Source organism: Vipera berus, assembly GCF_964194415.1.
Source record: "Vipera berus genome assembly, chromosome: 3".
Lineage (NCBI taxonomy): Eukaryota > Metazoa > Chordata > Lepidosauria > Squamata > Viperidae > Vipera > Vipera berus.
The window spans coordinates 118,596,711-118,623,011 of record NC_138204.1 but is presented as its reverse complement, the minus strand read 5'-3'; the positions used below and the strand labels follow the sequence as shown (position 1 = coordinate 118,623,011).

The window sequence follows — 26,301 nt, the reverse complement described above, 5'->3', positions numbered from 1 at the left end:
TTATATTACTGTAAATTGGAAATTACTGAATGTCCAAACAAAACAAGTGTACTAGCAGTAACAATAGCAAAAATTCCTATTACAATATCAACAAGCTCAACAATACTGTATGAATTTAAAACTAGCTACATTTTTTTAATTCTTCAGACTGGCAATATTAGATCTCTTTTATAATATCAAACAATAATCTTTATTCTGTCTACTGCAGCAGGAAAAAGCCAGGTGTCCTGAACAAACTATTGGAAATTTTGTTGAGCTCCCTTTCTGTGGAAATCTGCTTAATTTTTTATGCTTATGAACTTAAATCAGTTTTCTTCTATGATCACATGTTTCATAAAACTATTACTATTGTCAAGTTTCCGACTATGGGCTTTTCAAGTGACTCTGAGGCATTGTTTACCTTAAAAGTCCTTTATTAACCTAATACACCAGCAAATGCTTGCTCGAAAGAAGCTGGAATCTGAAATCTCCACCCCTTGCACAATATAGTAAAACACAATTCTCCACCTTTCTAATTTTGTCATTAATCATATTCTCCAATTAATTTAAAGAATCAGTTTCCCTTCCGTTAGAAAACCCGCCAAGGTCTTATCTTCTCTAGTTAGAGATGGCCTTGAAAGGTGCAATCCTACTCATCCCCCCTCCCAACCTTAAACTAAATTTCTTAAAGCAATACACAAGTTTAACATATGAAATGGCTACTTCATCACTTGTTAAGTAATAACAGTGTTGACAACTATCCTACATGTTATAGTCTTTTTTTATTCATGAGTTTAATGAAACAGGAAAACATTTTCATTCTTGTTGAAGTGAAAGCCTGCTTCAGAGTAAGTAGTAGTAATAGTTAAGGATCTACTAGTTTTTAACAAATTCATCTGAAATTCTTCATTCCTTATGATTGTGAATACTGCTGCCTTCTCTATCATTGCTATGTGTGTTTCTTTATTACATAACCAAATGCTAGCTTTGCCTGAGACTTACCAGGATAATTAAAGACTGAGTGTATTGTTTCTTGGGTGAATTTTTAAAAAATTATTTGTGCCCCCGTATCCAACAAGCTACTTGCATAACAGCAAGCAAGAAGCAGGGTGGAAAATGTCAAGTACGAGCCTGTGTATATATGCTTTGTTAGTTTCCATGGTGTTCAGTCTGTGATGTCACTGAGATATATCCATCAAGATAAAATGAAAATAAGAGATGTGCAGAACCAGAAGAATTGTATTGCTTAGTTAAATTCTTCTGAAAAGTACTTGTCTTTAATGCTTTCCTATTTAGATGCTTTCTTAGAGAGATTTATATTTTCTTTTTCCTTCAGCAGCTCAAGGCAACTAAGAATCTTCCTTCATTTTATTCCCATAGTAGTACTGTAAGTTAGTTGGGCTGAGAGATAATGACTGCCCAAAAGTCACCAAGTTAAGATTCCATCATCACTCAAGATCAGAGTCAAATTAAAGGTAAAGGTAAAGGTTCCCCCCCACATGCGTGCTAGTCGTTTCCGACTCTAGGAGCCGGTGCTCATCTCTGTTTCAAAGCCGAAGAGCCAGCGCTTGTCCGAGGATGTCTCCATGGTCATGTGGCCAGCATGACTAGATGCGAAAGGCGCACGGAACGCTGTTACTTTCCCACCGTAGTGGTCCCTATTTTTCTACTTGCATTTTTACGTGCTTTCGAACTGCTAAGTTGGCAGAAGCTGGGACGAGTAACAGGCTCTCACTCTGTTATGCAGCACTCGGGATTCGACCCGCCAAACTGCTGACCTTCTGATCGACAAGCTTAGCGTCCTAACCCACTGAGCCATCGCGTCCCTTAGAGTCAAATTATGCAACATCAAAAAAAGAACCATCAAGTTGGATATCACCCAATCAATCAATCAGCCATCAATCAGAATAGAGCTGGAGAGGATCTTGGAGATCTTCTAGTCTGACCCCCTGCTCAAGCAGGAGACCCATTTCAGATAGGTGGCTTTCCGGTCTTTTCTTAAAAACCTCTACAACTTCTGAAGGCAAGTTCTTCCACTGGTTAATTGTCCTCACTGTTAGGAAGTTTCTCCTTAATTCCAGGTTGCTTCTCTCCTTGATTAGTTTCCATCTATTGTTTCTTGTCTTGCCTTCTGGTGCTTTGGAAAATAAGTTGACCCCCTCTTCTTTGTGGCAGCCCCTCAAATATTGCTATCATGTCACTCCTAGTTCTTCTTTTCTCTAGACTGGCCATACCCAATTCCTGCAATTGTTATTCATATGTTTTTGTCTCCAGGCCTTTGGTTGCTCTTCTTTGAACTTTTTCCAAAGTGCCCAGATCTGTTCCATGTGTGCAGCTGAGCTCAAACATAGGTTTGAACTACTGGATATTGCTGAGAAGATACTTGACAAATTATTACAAGAAATTCAGTTGACCATCATTGAAACATCAGTTGAACACATTTCATACAAGAAGAGAAAAAGCACAAGTAGTTCTCAGATGAAGCATTTCAGAGCAGTGAATGTTGTACAGAAATAAAGCCTCAAATAATACTGTATCACACAGCAAAGATGAGCGTGAATCAAGTATGGAAAAGCAAGAACATCAATCTTGGAACTAAATGCAGATTAGTCAGCACTATCGTGTTTCCTAAATATTTACAGTTGCAAATGTTGGACCTTAGAAAAATTAGGAGGAAAATCAACTTGTGTCAGACTTGTCTACCTTGCCTGCCAGAACATACCAACCCTTGAGGGTTTGGGGCACCCCCTTGATAGGCAGGTGTAGAATACTTCATTGGCCAATCCCTCTTGGAAGCACTTGATCTGCCAGTTTGCTGGCCAAGCTTCGGAACTCTTAAATGTAGGCTGTGATCAGCAGTTTTATTTGCTGAGGGTTCTGATCCTGGTCTGGGCCATCCACTTGGCAAGTGGGTCCTCAAACTGCTTCCTCAAGGCAGCCCTAAATCAGTCAAAATGGCACAATTTCACAGCATCAGCATCATGGAGGGCCACCAGCCACTCTGCAGCCTCTCTGTCAAAGGCCATGGTGACACACTGCACTTTGGCCAAGACATTTGGCAGGTCTGGCCCATATATTTCCATGTAATTCCACACTTGGGTGAGGAGGAAGCCCAGCTGCTTCGGATCCCTGTCGAATTTTACTCCTAGCACTGGTGGATAGTAATCCCCTCTCCCCAGGAGAGCAGCTTGGGTCAGTGCCTGAGCCAGTTGGGCAATGGCTGGCTGGGTGGCTGCCACCCTGGTCTGCTGCACTGGGGATGGGTCTGGCCATTCTGGGAGGTCTTCAGCTCACAGCTTGTCAAAGGTCTCTCTCTGTGCTACCCCACTCACTCTCACACACATGTAACTGTGATCTAGTGGGTTTTCCCAGCAATTCCCTTCACCAAAAACCCAGAACTGTCCCAATATAATCCAGCCATGAGCAAACCAAGGTTAGTCCACAGAGCAATGGCTCAATAGTCCACAAGGCACTTGAAAGTTGCTCAGGCAAAATAACTTCACCAGATAAACTTAAATCCACCGGGCAAAACTTAAATCCACACTCAAGAGAGTTCAAGGGGCTCAAAGTCCAGAGTCTCCAAGCACAGTTTAGTTCCAAACAGTGTCAATCCAGAGTGAATCAGGAATCATGACAATCAAACACACAGCTACAAAACAAACACATTCCCAGAAACATTTCCATCTGTCTGCTGTGATAAATATCCAGCTTCTGGTGCAGCCCATCAAAATGGGTGGGCCCTCTCCTCTTGAGTAGTCTGGCTGACTTTCTCTGCTTCTGCCTCTTCTCTGCTTTATGTGCCAGGAATTGGCTGATCCTCCCCTGAGCTGACATCTGAAGAGGTATCTGGGAAATTATTCAAGGAGACATCACACTCCCCCCCCAACACAGCACATCCTCCCAGACCCCCCTGGGTCAGCTTTCCACAGATATTAATAGTGGAACCAACGGACCAGCCACAGGCATGCACAGCATCGGCATCTTTGCATGACATGCCCTCAGGGCCATAGCCCTTCCAGTCCACTACATATTGCAGATGTCCCCAGCGAACACAGGAATCTATAATGTGCACCACCTCATATTCTGGCTCCCCCTACCCTGACACTGGCTCCAGTGGGGGATCCAACACCTGGTGAAGGCTGGCCAGCACAGAGGGCATGAATAAGGATTTGTAGAATACTGGGTGGACATGCATTCAGCATCAGACAGTACACCACCAAGTTTATGACCGTTTCCATCAGGAATGGGCCTAGGAAGCAGTGGTCCAGTTTGTGGGATGGTTGCATAGTGAGTGGGTGCCAGGTGGAATGCCAGATGCAGTCATTGACTGCCAAGAGAGGAACATCTCAGTGCTGATTTGCAAACTTTTTATAGTCCTCCTTGGCCCGCTCCAATTGTTCCTGCAACAGTGCACAGTGGTGAATTCTTGCAGGAAATCTGCGGCAGTCAGAGGGAACAAATGTAGATGAAACCTGTAGGTTGCCAAAAATAGAGGCATGCTAGTTGAAGCATGCTGAGTGTTGTACACAAACCCTGTCAGCACCACCAGTTCCATCCAGTTGTCTTGCTGGAAATTCATGTAGCAACACAAATACTGCTCCAGCATGGCATTCACCCATTCTGTGCCTCTGTATACCTCTATACCTATAGAAGTCCCATGAGTGCCTGCCAAAAGCGGGCTGTGAACTGGGTACCTCAGGCTGACACAATACGCTCAGGAAGGCTGTGCAGCCAGAAGATGTGACACACAAACAGACGTGCCATCTCCCGCGCTGTGGCAACTCCACACAGGGCACAAAATGGGCAATCTTGGTGAGCATGTCCACCACCACCACCACCATGGCTCCCTGCGATTCCAGTAGATTGGTCCATGGATACGTTTCTCCAAGGCCTCTCTGGTATGGCCAATGGCCAAAACCCTAGAACTGTCACAATCAAGTGCAGCCAAGAGCTCCTGCCTTTTCTATGCCATATGTGTTCTTGGATCAGGTGCAGAAGGCAGTTCCTCCTCCTCTTCGCTGGCCATCTGCCACTGCAAGCTTTACCCATCTGGAGCCTCAGCCAAATCCCTTCTGGCCAGCCGTTCAGAGCCATCAATCATCCTCTCAAGCTGACATCTGAGGAGGTATCTGGGGAATCGTTTAAGGGAGACATCACACTCTCTGAAAATTGATTGCCTGCTGGAGCATCACCGTGTGGGGGTCTGGTTTGTCCAGCTGGCTCAATGGAGTGCCAGCTTGGGATCGGCTAGGAGTTACTCTGTGGGGAGGTTTATCCCAATCGTCCAATCTCCCGATTCTGGTTGACCGCTGAGCTTTCAGTCAACCGCTTGTTTCTATGGGGATCTCTGCTTCTTCTAGCCTGGGGTACACCTCTCTGTCCCTCCACCTTCCCCCAGGCCTCCATCTCCTCCTGCTCTCCTTCATGGTCTGACATCTCTTGCATGATCCCCATGGTAGAGGCAATTCTCCAGGTGGACCATTACTGCAAATCTGGCTTTAATGTTCAACTTGTCCCAACTTGATTTAGAAAGAAAGATCCTTTGACTGCATTTGTAGAGAAAGGTATATACTTTGACTAAAACCAAGTTGTTACAAGATCAGAAAAAGCCAGAGCTGAGGTTTGAGCACAAAAACTGCCTATTTACTTTTCCTGTTCCCAGGTACACACCCCCACACACCCCCACACGAAATCTGGTGTCCAATTGAATTCAGACAAATTATTTTGGTAACAGTTCTGCTGCTTGGCATGGTTAAGATCTTGGGGTCAGTCAACCGATGTCTCTGGTAGGCACTCGAAGTGATTTTGGTTACTTGCCTTCCCGCCTGTCATAGCTCCATTGGAGCCCAGTTCTGAGGAGAAGATGGAGCCGGGGGCTGACAGAGGAAGATGGCGCAGCTTCTCTGGCCCAGGAGGAATGACCAGAGGAGCAGGATGTGTCAGTCTGGGGTCCCTTAATCCTTGGAAGGGTTGCTAGAGAGGAAGAGAGGGCGCAGGATGACCGAGCAAGGGGGGAGGAGATGGAAAGGGCAGGCAGTGGAGCAGAGGAGCGATGGAGCTCAGGAGACAAGCTACTGTCTCCCCTGCCTGATCCCCAAGCACAGAGAATGGAGAGGAGCTGGAGTCAGCGCTGGGCGACCCGACTACTCAGGAGGAGGGTGCCCCGCCCCTCTTCACAAGGCTCACCTAGAGAATAGGATTTAAGGGGATTTAGGATTTAGGATTTATTAGATTTATATGCCGCCCTTCTCCCTAAGGACTCAGGGCGGCTCACAACAATAAAAATTAAGAGACATAAAATACAAAAATTAAAAAAGAATTAAACAATGAATATAAAAAATACAGGACAATTTAACATGATAAAAACCAAATTAAAAACCATGATCAGTCCAGGCCCACTTGTTGGAACAACCATGTCTTCAGGTCATGGCGGAAGGACTGAAGGTCAGGGGCCATCCGCAGCTCCGGAGGCAGTTCATTCCAGAAGGTTGGCGCGCCCACAGAGAAGGCTCTCCCCCTGGGGGTCGCCAGCTGCCATTGCCTGGCCGACGGAACCCTGAGGAGGCCGACTCTGTGGGAGAGAACTGGGCGATGGGAGGTTGACATTGGCAGCAGGTGGTCTCGCAAGTACCCCGGGCCTAAGCCATGCAGGGCTTTAAAGGTAATTACCAGCACCTTGAATTGCACCCGGAAGGCAACCGGAAGCCAATGCAGCTCGCGCAGGAGAGGTGTAACATGGGAGTATCAAGATACTTCCATAAGCTCCTGCACGGCCGCATTTTGCACCAGCTGAAGCCTCCGGGTGCACTTCAAGGGCAGCCCCATGTAGAGAGCATTGCAGTAATCCAGGCGAGAAGTGACAAGGGCATGGGTGACCGTGCATAGGGCATCTTGGTCCAAAAAGGGGCGCAACTGATGCACCAGGCGAACCTGTGCAAAGGACCCCCTGGTCACGGCGGTTAGATGATCTTCCAGGTTAAGCCGTGAATCCAGGAGGACACCCAAGTTGTGGGCCCTTTCTGAGGGGGACAATAGATGCTGTGGGGAGGAGCATTTGTCGGGAACAATGTTGTATTTGCCAGCAACACTTGCCATAATTTAAGAAGCCTTGCTGTTACCGATGCCTTGCTGCCTTGCTTTGCCTTGCCTAGTCTTGCCATGTGCTAGTTCACAGTGATTCAACTCAGGTCCGGTTTGAGCCGCAGCCTTGGCAAACTCTCTGTGCAATGGAGACACATGTGACCATGTTTCCTGAACTGTTTTTGCTCTCAGAACTGTGCTTCTCTCTCTTGGACTGCTAGCCTCAAGGAAGTGCTTGAGGTGTGTGTGCATGTTAGAGCCTTACTCTTGGGCTTAAAGTGAATTGTGGGGATTTTGGGGAAGGTTGGTTCAATAAAAGGGATTCAAGCCTCTTCGCATTCACCGGTGTTGCTCACGTGCTCTGCCCCGGGTCATAACACCAACCTACTTGCTAGTTCCCTCTCCCCCAAGAGTTCATGGCAGTTTGGCATCAGCGAAGCAGCGATGGGGCAAAGCGGGGTGACAGCACTGACAACTTGTTCAAGCTGCAGTGTTTGAGAAAGATCCTGTGCATTCCCTTGGATAGCAAACGAGGTACTGGAACATATAAAACAAGACATATTGCTGGAAGGCAAAATCACAAAATTCTGCCTTACTTATTTCAGCAATGTCATGCAATCAAATTCACTGGAAAAGGCAGTTTTGCTTGAAAATGTCAGTGGTAAAAGGAAATGAGGTCACAAAACCCACAGTGGCTACACCATTAAAGTCGGTACCAGCCAGAACATAAAACAACTGAACGAAGATTGGACAATGTGAAGATTGCTGGTCTATACAATTGCTGAAAATCAGACATAATTGAATAGATAGCATCATGAAGATTCAATGGTATAGGTTGGATCTGACTTCACCTGGTAGTCCCTAAATTTGAGCAACACATCAGATCGACTCTATATATTATCCAATACCTAGAATCTATATGCATTCTGCATGTAGACATGTATGCCAGTTTTCAACAGCATACGGAACAAGTCCTTTCTGTCAAGTGCAGGTTCTTCAAACATATTCACAAGAACGGCTTGACACATTAACAGATCATTTGCATAATTTATTAAATTGTATGCCTAGTTATTTTTTAAAAAATTGTTCACACATTCATATAGTTAATCATCCAAACAAATCTGTTCTGGAACAATATAGCCTCATTTTTAGAATTATTTGGTGACAGAAAAGGATAGATGTTATCTCTGAGTTTCTAATCTTTGATATTTTTATTTCTAATCTTCAGTATTTCCATATTTGCTTCATAATGGGGAAAAAAGCTTGATGGAGATTATTTGATAAGATAGGAAGCAATTTTAATTGGAAGAATCTCACACAGAAAAAATATATAGAAGCACCAATTATGTGGAGTATATACAAGCTTTTTAAAGTTTAGGATCTAGGTTATCTGTTTCAAGACCTGTCTTGGATCTAAAATAACCAAACCAACACTATTTCTTCCTTTGATTGACAATTCATAAGCATTCTGTCAAGCCCCGCAATTCTTTCATAGCTCTCAAGCCCACTCCTTTCCACAGTTTTTATTATGTTAGGGTATTTCAGAATTTAGAAATAATGTTCTGGAAAAAAATCCTTTTGAAGGGGAAATAACTAGGCAAAGTGAAGCCTTTTGAAAAAAAAATAAATCCACGTTCGAAGCCAGGTCTTGATTCATCCATCTTCCTCTTGATTTCTTTGAAACTGCAAGCTATGTCTATGTTCCAGCTGGGTATTAAACGTTAAAAGAAAGAAGCAAAATTTAGCTTGAATCAAATGTTCTGGGAACACGGGAATAATTAAAAGCAGCTTTAAGCTTGTGATTCCTGAGCATTTCTCTTACTTTCCTCAGTGGAAAGCAAGTCAGTGTGCCTTAGTTTATCATTTACAGCAAGATGCCAAATCTTCTTTTCTTTTGGCCTTTTCTGCTGTTCACCCACCCAACCCAGAGAAGGAATGTTTGGGGCAGAAAGTAGAACTTTTTTCTGTATTTTTGAAACTGTAGCACTTAGTAGGAAATCTTTTTTTTTTGTTTGTGGATTATCTCAATTGGTTTCCTCTCTAAAGAGAACATTGTGCTTCTGTTCTGGCTGCTGGCATGGTTATCACCAGGCCTGGGTGTGGGACATTACATCATTACTGCTTCCTGAACTGGCAGGCTGAATACTAAAATATGCTTTATGTTTGGATTTTATTCCACACTCCTAGGGCGTTTCCCTGGTTGTCCAATAAGTAGCTTTATGCTTTCCTTCATGTCTTTTATTTCTGAGGGTACACCATTAAATCTACTCTAGTTTTCCCTATGGATTTTTATATGATATTTTTCAATTTACCAGCCTAGACGACAAACTTCGTTTTCTTGAGAAAACGTGTCTATGCTTTACACAAACAGAAGAAAACTAGGACAGAAACATGTTGTAAAGTAAAATTTAGCATTAGCATTAGATGCTTCCATGCTATGTAGCATATTGGGCAGCAAGGAATCTCCAGTATTTTTGGTTTTGGATGAGTACGTCAGCATCTTCCCATGTGGTCCATCACATAAATTGGAAACGCAGAGATAGACGTCAAATGCCACATTGGAAAAGCAACAGCTGTTTCCCAAAACCTCGTTTTCTTTTTAAGCCATTCTGTTGCAGATTTGATGGTGTGCTTGGGATCATTGTCCTGTTGCATCACCCAGTGTTGGCCAAGCTTTACCTGTTGGACAGAGGGCTTCACATTTGACTCTAGATAGAATACTTTGCTACACAAGGGAATTCATGGTTGACTCAGCGACTGCAAGAATGGCCAGGTCCTGTGGCTGCAAACAAGCCCAAATCATCACCCCTCCACCACTGTGCTTGACAGTTGGTATGAGATGTTTGTGTCAATATGCTGTGCTTGGTTTTTGCCAAATGTGGCACTGTGCATTATAGCCAAATTTCTCCACTTTGGTCTCATCTGTCCCAAAGAATAGTGTCCCAGAAGTCGTGTGATTTGTTCAGCTGCAACTTTGCAAACCTATTCATCCATGCTGCCATGTTCTTTTTAGAGAGAAGAGGTTTTCTCCTGGCAACCCTTCCAAACAAACCATACTTGTTCAGTCTTTTTCTAATTGAACTGTCTAACACTTGTCAGAGTTAGCTCGGGAGTTCATGGCTTCCATGACGGCCATGGACCTGACCCAGGTAATTCAGGGCCCGATTCATGTGGGGGGTCACACTCTCGACCTGGTGTTTTTATCTGGGCAGTGGTTGGATGATCTGGGAGGGGGTTTGCCAGCCATTTTCCCCCTGTCATGGTCCGATCATTATCTCCTGCGGCTGGTCTTCCGTTATGCCACCCCCCGCCACTGGGCTGCGGAACCGACCAGGTGGTTCCGCCCTAGGCGCCTAATGGACCCAGAACAGTTCCAGATGGCGCTTGGGTCTATACCCATCGCCCTCATTCACAGCCCGGCCGATGCCTTGGTGGATGCCTGGGAAAGGGCGGCCACTGAGGCACTCGACCGTGTTGTACCCTTGCGACCCCTGACCCAGCACAGATCCAGTTGGGCTCCATGGTTTTCTGTGGAGCTCCGGGAGATGAAGTGTCGGAGACGGTGTCTGGAGAGCGGTTGGAGGTCCAGCCGAACCGAATCTGACCGATTGCAGTTAAGAACCTTCATAAGGTCTTATCTTGCGGCGATGAGGACAGCGAAGGCTAATTATTTTGCTGCCCTCATCGCGTCCGCAGATAATCGCCCAGCCGCCCTGTTTAGGGTGACTCGCTTTCTTCTTAACCAGGAGGTGAGGGAGGATCCCTTGCAGGGTTGGGCCGAGGAGTTTAGTCATCATCTGACGGACAAAATCGCTCAGATACGGACCGGTTTGGACTCGGACTGGGCAGAGTCTGACGTGGAGGAATCGGACGGTCTTGAGCATGTTATCTGGACTGAGTTCGATCCTGTTTCCCCTGATGTGGACAGGATTATGGGGAGGCTGAGCACCACCTGTTTATTGGACCCGTGCCCCTCCTGGCTGGTTTTTGCGGCCCGGGAGGAGACACGAGGCTGGTTCCAGGCAGTAATAACTGCTTCCTTGAAGGAGGGTATCTTCCCCGCCGCCTTGAAGGAGGCGGTGGTGAGACCCGTCCTCAAGAAGCCTGCCCTGGACCCGGCTGTTTTAAACAACTATCGTCCGGTCTCCAACCTTCGCTTTCTGGCGAAGGTTGTTGAGAGTGTGGTGGCGCATCAGCTTCCCCTGTTCCTGGAGGAAACTGATTATCTGGACCCGTACCAATCGGGTTTCAGGCCCGGGCACAGCACGGAGACGGCATTGGTCGCGCTGGTGAATGATCTCTGGAGGGCTCGGGACAGGGGTTGTTCCTCTGTCCTAGTCCTATTAGACCTCTCAGCGGCTTTTGATACCATCGACCATGGTATCCTACTGCGGCATCTCAGGGGGTTGAGAGTGGGAGGCACCGTTTTACAGTGGTTCTCCTATCTCCCGGGCCGCTCGCAGTCAGTGTTGACGGGAGGGCAGAGATCCGCCCTGAGGCCTTCTCATTTGTGGAGTCCCTCGGGTCGGTTCTCTCTCCCCTCCTGTTCAACATCTATATGAAGCCGCTGGGCGAGATCATTCGTGGTTTTGGGGTGGGGTTTCATCCGTACGCTGATGATACCCAACTTTTTTTCTCCACCCCGAACCAACCCAGTGATGCCCTCACCGTGATGTCCCGCTGCCTGGAGGCAGTCCGGGTTTGGATGGGGAGAAACAGGCTTCGTCTCAATCCTGCCAAGACTGAGTGGCTGTGCATACCGGCATCTCGGGTTAACCAGACTATTCCATCGTTAACGATGGGGGGTGAGGTGTTACCCCCCGTTGATAGGGCTCACAACTTGGGTGTCCTCCTGGATTCGCGGCTCAGTTTTGAAGACCATATAGGAGCCGTGACCAGGGGGGGCCTTTGCCCAGGTTCGCCTAGTACTCCAGTTGCGACCCTATCTGGACCGAGATGCCCTACGCACAGTCACGCATGCGCTCGTGACCTCCCATTTAGACTACTGAAACGCTCTCTACATGGGGCTGCCCTTGAGGACCACTCGGAGGCTTCAGCTGGTGCAAAATGCAGCCGAGCGAGTTGAGATGGGGGTTTCCCGTTACTGCCATGTAACACCTCTGCTCCGCGAGCTGCATTGGCGTCCGGTTGCCCTCCGGGTGAGATTCAAGGTGCTGGTGATGACCTATAAAGCCCTAAATGGCTTGGGTCCAGGATATCTGAGGGAACACCTGCTGCTGGCATCAAGCTCCCTTCGTCCTGTGCGCTCCCACAGGGAGGGCCTTCTCAGGGTGCCGCCGGTAAAAGAATGCCAGCGGATAACACCCAGGGGGAGGGCCTTCTCTGTGGGGGCGCCTGCCCTTTGGAACCAGCTGCCCGTGGAGCTTAGGACTGCCTCCGACCTTCGATCATTTCGCCGAGACCTGAAGACCTGGCTCTTCGAGCTTTCCGGCCCAGGCTGAGTTTTAATTGGGGTTTTAACTGGGGTTTTATATTTTTTCAGGGATTTAGTTTAATCTTTTTTAATTGTTCTTAATTTTTGTATTGATGTTTTATATACCCTGTAAACCGCCCTGAGTCCTACGGGAAAGGGCGGTATATAAATTCAATAAAATTCAAAATTCAAATTCAAAATTAACATGCTGAAATCTGTAGGGTCTGAGATGTAACTCTTGGATTTGTTTTGCAATTTCTCTGAGCATTGCATGGTCTGACCTTGGGGTGAATTTTCTGGGACGTCCACTTGTGAGAAGATTGGCAGCTGACTTGAATATTTTCCACTTGTGAATAATCTTCCTCACTGTAGAATGAGGGACTTTCAATTGTTGGGAAATGACCTTATAACCCTTCCCAGATTCATGGCAGCAACAAATGCTTTTTTAAGATCATTGTTGATATCTTTTGCATTGTGCTAACACACATCTCGGTGCTGGAGACCAGCAAACTCTAAAAATTCAGCTTTTATAGAGGTCGTCACACCTGCTGATGATCAATTGATCAAGAGCACCTGGGTAGCAGCACCTGGGTGCTACTGTCTTAGCCTCTTCAAACCTATGGAAGCGGTAAGGGTGTACTTAATTTTTCACAAAGGGCTTCTCCATTTTGGCTTTCTTTTTGTAAAATAAATGATGACATGGTGTAATACGTCATGTGATGTTGTCCATCTGAGATTGTATATACCTACTTTTAAGAGTTACCTTGAGGTAAGATGGGAAGCCTATAAATTTTACAAATAACTGCCAACAGCCAGATGATTTTTACTATGTTCTGCTACGTAAAACCATAGAACCTAAAGAGGGTGTACTTTCTTTTTCACATGACTGTAAGTATGAGCCAGCAATATGCTGCAGTTGCCAAAGGGGAAAAAAAGCCAATGCAGTCCTAGGCTACGTCAGCAAAGCGATACCATCAAGATCATAAGTAGTGATACTATCACTCTATACTGCACTAGTGAGGTCATACTTGGAATACTGCATCCAGTTCTGATTGCCATGATACCAAAAAGATGATAAGACCCTAGAAAGAGTGCAGAGAACAGCAATAAAGATGATAAGAGGTCTGGAGATTAAGCTGTATGATGAACAGTTAAGGGAATTAGGTATGTCTGGCATAATGAAGAGAAGGATCGGGGTGTCATGATAGCAGTCTTCCAGTACTTGAGAGGCCATCACAGAAAAGAAGGGGTTGTTTGCTTCTCCAAAGCACCAGAGAGTAGGACAAGAAGGAATGGCAGAAAGCTCATTAAATACCACGTTTCCCCCAAAATAAGACCAGGTCTAATATTATTTTTTTCTCCAAAAGATGCATTAGGGCATATTTTCCAGTTAGGTCTTATTTTGTGGTAAATACGGTACTAAATGTGTCCGCTTGGCTGATGATCTTAACTGGGGCTTATTTTGGGGGTGGGGCTTATATTACGAGCATCCTGAAAGATTGTGCTAGGGTTTATTTTCCAGTTGGGTCTTATTTTCAGGGAAACAGGGTAAAGACCCTACCTGGAACTAAGGAGAAATTTCTTGACAATGAGAGGAATTAATCAGTGAAACAGCGTGCCTCCCTGAGTTGTGAATGCTCCTTCTCTGGAGGTTTTCAAGAAAAGATTAGATATTCATTTGTCTGGGATGGAATAAGGACTCCTACTGTTAGTGGTGGTTTTCAAGAAGAGATTGGACCACCATTTGGCCAGAATGATATAGGGTCTCTTGTTTGACCAGGGGATTGGACTAGGAACAGGTGTGTCAAACTCGCAATGTCATGTGACATCACACGATGTATCGCAGCTTTTTTCCCATTGCCGGCAATGGGGTGGGCGAGGTTTCGGCGTGATGCATCCAGCCCATGGGCTGGCAGTTTGACATGCATGGACAAGAAGACTTCCAAGATCCCTCCCAATCTATGATTCTATGATTTTAAGCTGACATCAGCACAATAAAGTCAAGAAGAAGGTTCCAGTCATTAAATATACAGCTGAAATTCAAGCACAAATAAAAGCCTGGGGTAGTAAGACTGGAAAAATGACAATGAATCATCCCCTTCCTCCAGACAGCGATGTTGACAGACTATCAAGGAAATAGGTGGTATTTTCACCTATTTTGTTTTGCCTTTTATCCTTCTTGTCCTACCTTCAGGTGCCTTATCCTGCCTTCTCCTGAAAACTCATTGCCAGGAAGCAGCCAAGAGGACAGTTAAAATTCCCACAAGGGGGAGCTGCACCTATTTCTAAAGGAAACAGCAGGAGATGTGGATTACACTGGGATTTTGCTTCCACCCTCAGTGAGTCAGACTTGAAAGCCCTTCCAATGGAATACTGAGATTTGGCTGGAACTTTTAGTGAACAGAGGGTGGACAAATTCCCCCCCTCACCAATCCACAGACTGTGCTATATAAATCATCCCAGGGGAAAAACTACCAAATTCCCATGGAATTAGATGAACTGGGAAAGTTCATCAAAAAGAATTTGGAGCAGAGTTTTATAGAGCTGGCTAGACCCCGGGTAGCAGCCCCTGTATTGTTCAGAGAAAAGAAAGATGGCTCTCTTCATCTGTGTGTGAATTATAGGAGTCTTAACATCTGTGTGCATGGAAAACATATACCCACTGCCTTTGATGATGAAAGATATGTTAGCACACTTAACAAAAGGAAAGATTTTTTCCAAACTGGACTTAAGAGAAGCGCATTACCGGATACAGATAAAGAAAGGGGATGAATGGAAAACTGCTTTCAACTGCCCCCTTGGTTCCTTTCAATTTAAAGTTCTCCCATTTGGACTACAAGGGGCTCCTGCAGTTTTCATGCAGCATGATCACCTGTACAAAGGGGTTTTGGTTTACTTGGATGATATCCTTATTTACACCGAAACCAAAGATGAACATAGTAAACTGGTCAGAGTGGTACTAAAAAAGTTGTGCTCTGCTAAGCTGTATGCCAAACTGTCAAAGTGTGAGTTCCACAAAGATCATATTGATTACTTGGGTTACTGTATATCCAATGAGGGAATAGAGATGGACACAGAGAAAGTGAGAGTAGTCTTGGACTCAGCCCCTCCAAAAACCAGGAAACAACTCCAAAGTTTCTTAGGATTTGCAAACTTTTACAGACTGAGCAGAGGTGGGCAGCTTGGGAGAAGGAGGCCTAAGCTGTATGATGGGCTTTCCTAACATGGAGGCATTTCCTAGAGGGCAGTAAAATCCCATTTCAAGTATGGACTGATCATAAGAATCTTGAAGTTATGAAAAACCCCAGGAAACACTCCCCTAAATAAGCAAAATGGTCTCAACATTTCCATCATTTTGATTTCATTATTCATTACCTCCCTGGGGGAAAGAATTTCCTAGCTGACACATTGTCTAGACTACATTACCACAATATAACAGCAAGAAAGTAGAAGTGACTAAACCATTTTTGCACCTTTGTCAATTAGCAGCTCCTGTAACCACCAGAGCCCAGTCAAAACCTGTGGCTCCCCTTGAAAAGGCTCTATTACAGGAGTTTAAGACTACATTTCAAAACCACAGTAACCTGTGTGTGTTAAAAGATGGACTAGCATGGATTTATTTATTTATTTATTTAATTTTATTTATATACCACCCTTCTCCCGAAGGACTCAGGGCGGTGAACAGGGCAGATGTATAAAATACAAAAAAATACAAAATTTAAAAGGAATTAAACATAATGCCCAAGTAAAAATGATAAATACAAATGTTAAGAGCAATAAAAAACCCAACCTACTCCCTATCAGGCCAAGCCGGCTTGTTCAAACAAATGCGTTTTCAGATCGCGTCGGAAGGAGCGGAGGTCGGGCGCCATCCGGAGCTCAACCGGCAACCGATTCCATAGCTCCAGGGCACCCACAGAGAAGGACCTCCCCCTGGGGGCCACCAATCGACATTCTCTGATCGGTGGCACCCTGAGGAGGCCCTCTCTGTGGGAACGCACAGGGCGGAGAGAAGTTGATGCCGGCAGCAGGTGCTCCCTAAGGTACTCCGGACCCATGCCATGTAGGGCCTTGAACACCATTACCAGTACCTTGAATCTCACTCGGAAGACAACTGGGAGCCAGTGCAGCTCACGGAGCAGAGGTGGGAGTATCGGGAGACTCCCAACACAACTCTTGCGACTGCATTCTGTACCAGTTGGAGCCTCCGAGTGGTCCTCAAGGGCAGCCCCATGTAGAGAGCGTTGCAGTAGTCCAAACGAGAGGTCACGAGCGCATGAGTGACCGTACACAGGGCATCCCGGTCTAGATAGGGCCGCAACTGGCGCACCAGGCGAACCTGGGCGAAGGCCCCCCTAGTCACGGCCACCATGTGATCTTCCAAAGTAAGCCATGAATCTAGGAGAACTCCCAAGTTGTGAGCCCTATCTACGGGGGGTAATAACTCACCCCCCATAGAAAGAGATGGAATATTCTGAATATCCCAGGATGCCGGTATGCACAGCCACTCAGTCTTGTCGGGGTTGAGTTGAAGTCTGTTCCTCCCCATCCAGACCTGAACCGCTTCCAGGCAACGGGACATCACGTCGAGGGCATCACTGGGGTGGTTTGGGGTCGAAATAAAAAGCTGGGTATCATCAGCATACTGATGATACCCAACTCCAAAACCACGAATGATCTCACCCAGCGGTTTCATATAGATGTTGAACAGGAGAGGCGAGAGGACCGACCCCTGAGGAACTCCACAAACGAGAGGCCTCGGGGTCGACCTCTGCCCCCCTGCCAACACCGACTGCGAACGTCCCAGGAGATAGGAGGAGAACCACTGAAAAACTGTGCCTCCCACTCCCAATCCCCTGAGACGCCGCAGCAGGATACCATGGTCGATGGTATCGAACGCCGCTGAGAGGTCTAATAGGACTAGGACAGAGGAATATCCCCTGTCCCGGGCCCTCCAGAGATCATTCACCAGAGCGACCAATGCCGTCTCCGTGCTGTACCCGGGACTGAAACCCGATTGGTACGGGTCTACATAATCCGCTTCATCCAGGACCTGAGGGAGCTGATGCGCCACCACACTCTCAACAACCTTCGCAAGGAAGCGAAGGTTGGAGACCGGACGAAAGTTATTTAACACAGCTGGGTCCAAGGCAGGCTTCTTGAGGAGAGGTCTCACCACCGCCTCCTTCAAGACGGCGGGGAAACTGCCCTCACTCAAAGAAGCAGATATGACCGCCTGGAACCAGCCTCGTGTCCCTTCCCGAGCCGCATAAACCAGCCAGGAGGGGCACGGGTCCAATAAACATGTGGTGGAGCTCAGCCTCCCCATAATCCTGTCCACTTCCTCCGGAGTCACAGAATCAAACTCCTCCCAGGTAATATCGACAAGACCGCCCGTGTCCTGATCGTCAGACTCTGCCCAGTCAGAGTCCAGACCGGTCCGAATCCGAGCGATTTTGTCCGACAGATGTTGACTAAACTCCTCGGCACAACCCTGCAAAGGTTCCTCCCTCACCTCCTGGTTAAGGAGGGAGCGGGTCACCCTAAACAAGGCGTCCGGGCGGTTATCTGCGGACGCGATAAGGGTAGCAAAGTGATTAGACCTTGCCGCCCTTATCGCTGCGAGATAAGACCTAATATAGGTTCTTAGTCGCAATCGGTCGGATTCGGATCGGCTGGACCTCCAACAGCTCTCTAGGCCCCATCTCCGATTGGGGAGAAACTTTATGTCCCAGCAGCTTTAAGATTTAAAGCACAAGCAGGGCATGACTCAAAAACTGCTGGACATTTTGGATTTGTAAAAACCTTACATCACATTAAAAGGCAGTTTTGGTGGCCTGCTTTGAAAAAAGACATAGAAAGCCATGTAGCCAGCTGCCCCACGTTTGCAGCGGCTAAACGGTGACAAGGAAAATCCCCAGGATTGCTTCAACCAGTAGCAAGTCTGTCAGCACCCTGGAGAGAGATTTCTATGGATCTTATCATAGAACTGCCTGAAAGTGCTGGAAACACTGTAATTTGGGTCATAATGGATTTGTTCTCTAGACAAGTGCATTTCATTCCATGCCCCAAGATGCCAACAAAGACCCTTGCCAAACTCTTTGTGCAAAGCGTATATCATTTTCATGGGCCCCCACAATGTATAGTTTCAGACAGAGGGGTTCAATTTATTTCTAAGTTCTGGGAAACTTTTCTGGACTTGATGGCTTCTAGTCAAGGGCTATCATCTTCGCATCATCCTCAAATGAATGGGGAGACAGACTGAACTCAGTTGTAGAACAATACCTGAGATGTTTCATTAATTATCAGCAAGACAATTGGTCTGACCTGTTACCATTTGCTGAGGTGGCTTATATCAATGCTGTGCACTCCAGTACAGGTTTTACTCCATTTCAAGAAGCTAATGGTTAAACATTTGTGGCCATGCCTGAACTTCCTGTCCAGGAGCCCGAAATCCTCTCCTTGCAAGAGTGGATTAAACAGTTTATTTATTTTATTTATTTATTTATTTTAATTCCATTTATATCCCGCCCTTCTCCGAAGACTCAGGGCGGCTTACAAGCTTAGCAGTAGCCTTCATTCTATGTATATGCCTGCTTATTAGGGTTTTCATACACCCCCCAAGCAGCATTATTACAAAGTCAGCTTAATTGCCCCCAACAATCTGGGTCCTCATTTTACCTACCTCGGAAGGATGGAAGGCTGAGTCAACCTTGAGCCTGGTGGGATGCGAACCTGCACTAATTGCAGTTACAAAATACCTGGCCAGTAGTCAGGAAAGCTCTGGATGAAGCCAGAGAAGCCTATTAGGTTTAGGCTGATAAGTGGAGGGTGGAGCAAAAACTATATAAAATTGGAGACCGAGTATACCTCTCATGAATTATTTGCAGTCTTTACAACCATCTAAGAAATTAAGCCCTAAATTTGTAGGACCTTTCCCTATCAAACGCATCATCAATCCTGTGACGGTTGAATTAGACTTGCCAAATAACCTACGGAAAATCCACCCTGTTTTCCACTGCAGTTTGCTCAAACCAGAAGTCACTTCTAACCTTAGGCCTCCTGCACCTCAGGCACCCACACCTATCATGGTTGAGGGTGAACAACACTTTAGATTAAGGACATTTTGAACTCTCGGATACATCATGGGGTGACACAATACTTAGTAGCTTGGAAGAATCTCCCTTCTGCCCAGAATGAGTGGCTGTACAAGAGAAATGTTAAGAGTCCCTAAACGTCTAAGACGTTTCCATTCTCAATATCCTGATAAGCCTAATTAATGTGTATATATTGTTGTTCCCCTCCCCCTTTTGTCTTTTAGGTGAATTTCCCATTCTTTTAGGGGGGTTGTATGTCAGGTCCCCAAATCCTTATTGTCTCCCTTTCATGTATATATTCTTGTGCTTTGGGGCCTGCCATTTATTTGGGTGGAGGGGATTTGCTTTTGCTTGGGATTACTTTCACTTTCTGCTTTTCTTCATCCACCTCTATCCACTTGAGAAAGGAATGTGTCTCCCTTATCAGGGAGACGGTTACAAAGAAACAAAACTGGAGAAGACCTTGAGATGCGAGCCAACTGTGCCAGTTACCCACACATCGTTGCCACCTGTGGATCAGCTGAATTTCAAATGGACATTATGACTCTGGTGGGAGGAGGAATATTGCTGGTTTAACTATACCATTTAAGCGGGATTTTCCCCAGATCTCACCTTGACTTCCCTACTGTCAGTGACCCCTAATAAAAGTTTCCTTTTGAGACAATGCCTGTTCCAAGAGTTCTGCTTTCTTGGGTGGTTAGCTGAGGTGCACCCTTATGCTCATTTTCCCTGGAAACTCATAAAGATTCAACATGGAACTAAGGAGAAATTTCATGACAGTGAAAACAATCAGTGGATTACTTGCCTCCCAGAGTTGTGGGTATTCCATTGCTGGACGTTTTCAAGAAAAGATTGGACATCCGTTTTTCCTGAGTGTTATAAGGTCTCCTGCCTTGGATAGGAGGTTGGACTAGAAGACCTCATCAGCTTCAAAATATTTCTATGAGTAGGTTTGTGATGCTAAGCCCTATAATCATGAAAATATTTCTTTGCAATATTGGGAATATTTATTTGCAGTATTTGTTCTTTCATACATTCCATTTCATACATATCTTCTTTTTAGAGTTATCTTCCTTATAATTCATAGACTTCATAAGCAAAGCAACACTTACTTTTTAAAATAATCTTGCATTTTTATATACTGTTTATATACTCATAAGTTTATTTTTAAGAAGAAAACATAATAAGCCTCTAGAATGCAAACATAAATTTTGTCCCATAGACGTTATATTATAGTAGATGCTGCTCCTTTGCCCTCTGCATATTTGCTATCAGTTGGCAAAGTAAATTAGAGTTCACAATTCATATTTATGCCCCCAAAATGTACATTGTTAAGGAAATATGAGGGGGGGGGAGGAAATCTCACTATCCAAACTGTTTTACTATGAGTCCATTTGCAGCTGATTCTGAAAATAATTTCTCCATCAACACATTTTAGTTTACAGGGTTCATTTTCATAAAACCTTGGCTTGATTCTCTTTTGTATCAGCATGCCTGCTTGGTGACTCATTTATGTGGAATTTGCCTTTAATGGAATTTCTCTGCTGAGAGTTCTTTATTTTTGTTTGTGGGAATTTATTTTTAAATGCAAACTGCTCCCAAAAGAGAAATGGTGCTTGATTTTTTAAAAAATATGTGAGTCTATAGTGCTGATTTGGACATTCATTCTTTTTTGAGTTTGCTTTTGGAGATTAAACTCCTGTACTTGTTCTAGGAAAAATCATGGATTTTCTTTTGCATGAACAAAATTAATAATCCTTCTATATTCCACAGGCAGATTATGGAGTAGAATATCAGTTTAGCTCCCTAGGCAGTTTTGCATCTTGTAGTTCCAGTTCTTACACCATTCCTAAGTAGAAGCTGATACATGCCAGGTAGATGTATAGTGTATTTTAAAGATTATATTATCCAAGTGAAACTGTGAGCCATGTTGTTTTTACTGAAATAGCTCTTATAATCCTCACCATATTTTATCTGTGCTTTCATTTTCATCTGTATGATTGAGAAAGATGTCACAAATAGCTAGAAACATTAATTTTCTTGATTGTAACATCCCATTCCTCCTGTTTCTTTCCATTCACCTTTCTTAGTTCTTCTAGTGCATTGGCCATTCCCAACATGTTTAGCAGTATTTTCACTCAAATGGATCATCTTCTATAGTTAGTGTAGTTTAGAACTTAATTGAATCAGTTCTTATGCCTTGATGGACATTTCTCTCTTGGAGAGCTAAGGCATCCCAGCTCCCCCTCCTGCTCTTCTAAAAACACAAACTCTGTATACTCTTAAGAGAGAAAATGGTATTTGTGACATCACATTTGTGGCATCACAACTGAAATATTTTTATTTAAACAACTTCAGTCTATACATGACTAAATTGTTAATATCTGAACTTTTTACCTTGAGAACTATCTCAAGAAAATCTTATAATAAATGAAGTGATGGTGATACAGTGAGGCTGAATTAAAGTTACCTCAGGCAGCTGATAGTGAGGTCATGAAAAGGCAAGCAATGTATTGATTATTTAAGTTGTTAGCATATGTTTACTGAGGGAGAGGCTCTCTAAAGTGTTCATAAAACACAGATTACAATAGATCTGTGTGATTCTGCCTCCACTTACATTTGGTGAGAGGTGGTCCTCAATAATTTTTAGTTCTTTGAAGTGAGTCTTAAAAGATATAAAAGTTGAGAATCTGGTCTGTAGAATTCTGACTCTCCATTTTTTGTTTGTACAGCTGAAAAAGTAACTTCCTTGGGAAAAGATTGGCACAAATTCTGTTTGAAATGTGAGCGCTGCAACAAGACCTTGACACCTGGCGGTCATGCAGAGGTGAGAGATAAAAATGAGAAGATGAAACAATAAGCTTCTGTATCATTTAAAGTCAATGACTGAGTTACATAAATGCCATATTGTGATACAAAATAGAGATTATATGGAATCTTTTGGATTTTATTAGTTTTTTTTCTCTTCATTAAATGTAGTTTACTTGAATTACTTTATAGAATTAGGGGAATAAGAGAGTTGGAAGGGACGTTGGAGGTCTTCCAGTCCAACCATCCCCCCTGCTCAAGCAGGAGACCCTATAACATTTTGGGCAAGTGGCTGTCCAATCTCTTTTTTAAAACTCCAGTGATGGAGCATCTACAGTTTCTGGAGGCAAGTTTTCCACTGATTAATTGTTTCACTGTCAGGAGGTTTCTCCTTAATTCTAGGTTGGATCTCTCTTTGATAAGCTTCCATCAGTTACTTTTTGTTCTGCCCTCAGGTGCTTTAGAGAAGAGGTTGACTCTCCCTCTCTGCAATAGCCCCTCAAATATTTGAAGACTACTATCCTATCACCCCTAGTTCTTCTCTTCCTTAGACTAGACATACCCAATTCCTGCAACTGTCCATCATATGATCTTTATACTATCCCTTTGTTGATGTAGCTGCCACATACTGCTGGCTCATACCGAAGTAATTGTAGGAGAGGTAGATCCCTCTCACAATTACTGCTATTGAGCCAGGTACCACGTATTCTACACTTGTGCATTTGGTTTTTCTTGCCTAAGTGTAAAATCTTACTTTTCTCACCACTGAATTGTATTTTGTTGGATAAGGCCCAGGGTTAAAATCTGTCAAGATCCTTCTGTATCTTTAGCCTATCTTCTAAACTGTTGGGTATTCCCCCCAGCTTGGCATCATCTATCTCCCCATCTAAATTGTTTATGAAGATGTTGAAGAATACTAGGCCTCTGCATCCTTCCCTCCATGTAGAAGTAAATGTACTTTAATGTACGTATGTTCTTTTTTCAATAATACACTATAACCGCTATACGTTTTTCTATTGGTGGTTGTTTTGCTATTTTAAAAAAATATATAAATAGACATGACATTCATATTTCACAGATATGTTTTATGATTTGATAGTGATTTTGTTAGCATCCCCTATAAAAATCATAAAGGTTATTTGGATCTAAGCTTTACATCATCATCATCATCATAAAATATGCTCTTTCTATTATTATTTTTCACTATGTGGTCTGTAGATGGCAGTGCAACCTTTAATTTTATATTGGGGTTTTTTTTTAAGACAAGCTGTAAAAATTAAAGATTGTGTCTTTTTGATTTGTTGTTTTTTATCCTGTTACCATTGTCTACCTGATTATTCTCCAGCAATTAATGGCAGCAAAAAATTGGGACATACTTAGTCTAGGTCTAGGAGAAGCTTACTTGTGTTTAATAAAATGTTAAATTTCTTGTTTCATACAGTTTAAAAAATCCCTAGTTTTCCCCCTCAATTAGTTTTGGATGGTAAAGCAATTCCGAACTGATCCATTTGATTCTGTAAACTGTATGGTGAGAACAGACCTTTCTGTTTACTCATTTTTACAAGTCTCTTTCAGATGATTTGAGGGATTTGTTCAGACTTGTAGTGTCTGAGATGTTGTTTCTTAAGTTTTGGCTTTAACTTCCATATTATCCAACTAACTCCATGGAACCTGTAAGACAGATCATAAGGAGATTACGGTTTATTGTCATGAAGATGTCCCACAACCTTTTCTATTATTTCCATCATTTTTCCATTTCTGAATTAATGTCTGACAGTAGCAATGGATCAGATGAAAATTACAATAATAAAATCATATTTAGTCTGGACAAGGAAGATGTGACTTTTTCTTTATTGATCTTGCTTACAAATAAAAACTATATGCTTTTTGTTACTCACAGAGGTGAGAAGATGATCAGGACTGACTTCCAGATCCTCAGAACATTGGTTTGAATTAAATCCAGATTATTTTAAACTTCTAGACTGTATGCCAAAAAAAGGGAGGGATTGGAAACACCCAGACTTCTTTTGCTCTGAAATGGATGCATCACATCGAAAGCAATCAGTAACGATTAAAACAGATGCATTTAATTCTACCGGAGTGCTGGACATTTTAGTTATCACATAAAAACTTACTTGGGAGTAAACTACTTTGGATTCTTTGAAGGACTGGCTTTAGCAAAAGGAACATTTTCTCAGCTACAGGGACTACAACGTAGATGGGCACACTTTCTACCTGATAGATGTGCATTCTCAAAATATAAGGGCAGAAAGAATCCATGCCCCACTCTTTGCCTTTCTCTAAGTGGGAGTGATGGGTGACAGAGCAATGTAGTGCACACTCTGTCCTCTTGCTTCTCTTATCTGAAGAAAACCTGTAAAAAAGAAAAATACCGCACTAAGCCACTTGGCAGTTCTACTGTTACCTTCTGTGACAGCTTGCTGGCAGTACAAGTGGAACATTTTTTGCAAGGAATAATGTCCATATCTTACCGTGTTTCCCCCAAAGTAAGGCCTACATCAACAATAAACCCTAGCTTATTATAATAATATAAGCGCTATCCCAAAAATAAGCTCTAGTTTTTTTGGTGAGACACACACCTAAAAATCAAGCTAGGGCAGGGGTGGTGGGGTGGAGCTGCCCCACCCACCCTGCACCCACTTATCTTGCAGCCAGGCCTCTCGTTGCCGGCCCACTTCTTCTGAGGCCTCTTCTGCAGCCAGGCCTGCATTTCTCAGTCACAGGGCTTTGCGGAAGGCCTGTGCAGCCAAGAACTGAGTTATGGATTCAATCCATAGCTCAGTTCTGCAAGACCTCAGCAGCCGAGCACCAAGCTATAGATTCAATCCATAGCTCGGTACTCGACTACCTAGGCCTTCTGGAAAGGTCTGACTACAAAGTGCAGGCCTAAATGCAGCTGCAGAACTTTGGCCCCAGAAGAAGTGGATTGGCTGGGTGGGGCTGTCGATGCCGGATGTGAGGTAAGGCCTACCCCGAAAATAAGACCTGGTGCCTCTTTTGGAGGCAAAAAACATAAGACCCAGTCTTGTTTTCTGGGAAACACGGTATCAGTATTTCCTCTCAGAAATCAGACTTTGTTCACAGTAGGATACAGTACTCATAATACTAATAAGGCTGATCTTAAGAAAAAAAAGAAGAGAAAGTTCCATGGAATAAAAAATTAGTATGTGCTTTAGAAACAAATGAAATTTGTTTTATTTCTGTCCTTCTAGAAAAATGACATTTTTAAAGTGGTAGATTCCAGATGTAGACATATTAAATATTTTAAATTGACCCCCTTCTCTTAAGTGCCTCCACCATTTAAACCATAATTTGATTAAACATTTCAAAGTAAATAAAATTAAGTAACATACAGGGCATGTTTGACTTACAACTATTTGTTTAGGGACTGTTTGAAGTTACAACAGCACTGAAAAAAATGACTTATGACCATTTTATTTTTAAATGTTACTAGAGACATCCTACTCTGAATGAAAGCATAGATAACATTTGTAAAGCAAAGAACTGAAATGCTGCCCATAATTATTAAAGGAGGAGGTCCTTGTGTAATATGTAGGACCCTCAGGTTTTGATCTAGTGATTAATGAAATGATGCACCTGCTTGAAGCAAATTATAACTTCCAATATCTTTGTAGCCTAATTCTTGGCATTTTTCTATTTTAGCACGACAGTAAGCCTTACTGTCACAAACCTTGTTATGCAATGCTGTTTGGACCAAAAGGTATGTGTCCCTTCCTGGTAAATTGGCAATTTAGTTCAGTATTGATAAATTGCTGTCACTCTTTCTTCCTCTCTCAGCTTCTTGTTCTGAACTTAATTCTCCTTCAAACCTGTCTAGTTTGTGTGGCTGGAAAACCATAGGCCTATCTGTTGTAGCAAAAT

At 43.9% G+C, this 26,301-nt stretch overlaps 1 protein-coding gene across 1 annotated transcript in view; it reads left to right on the top strand.

Annotated features, from left to right (window-relative positions):
* CRIP2 (cysteine rich protein 2) overlaps positions 1–26,301 on the top strand; it is a 76,893-nt gene that overhangs the window by 13,051 nt on the left and 37,541 nt on the right. The window contains exons 2-3 of the mRNA XM_081324640.1: positions 22,323–22,417; positions 26,083–26,140. Coding sequence (XP_081180766.1) covers positions 22,323–22,417; positions 26,083–26,140 — 153 coding nt within the window. The remainder of the gene's footprint in view (positions 1–22,322; positions 22,418–26,082; positions 26,141–26,301) is intronic.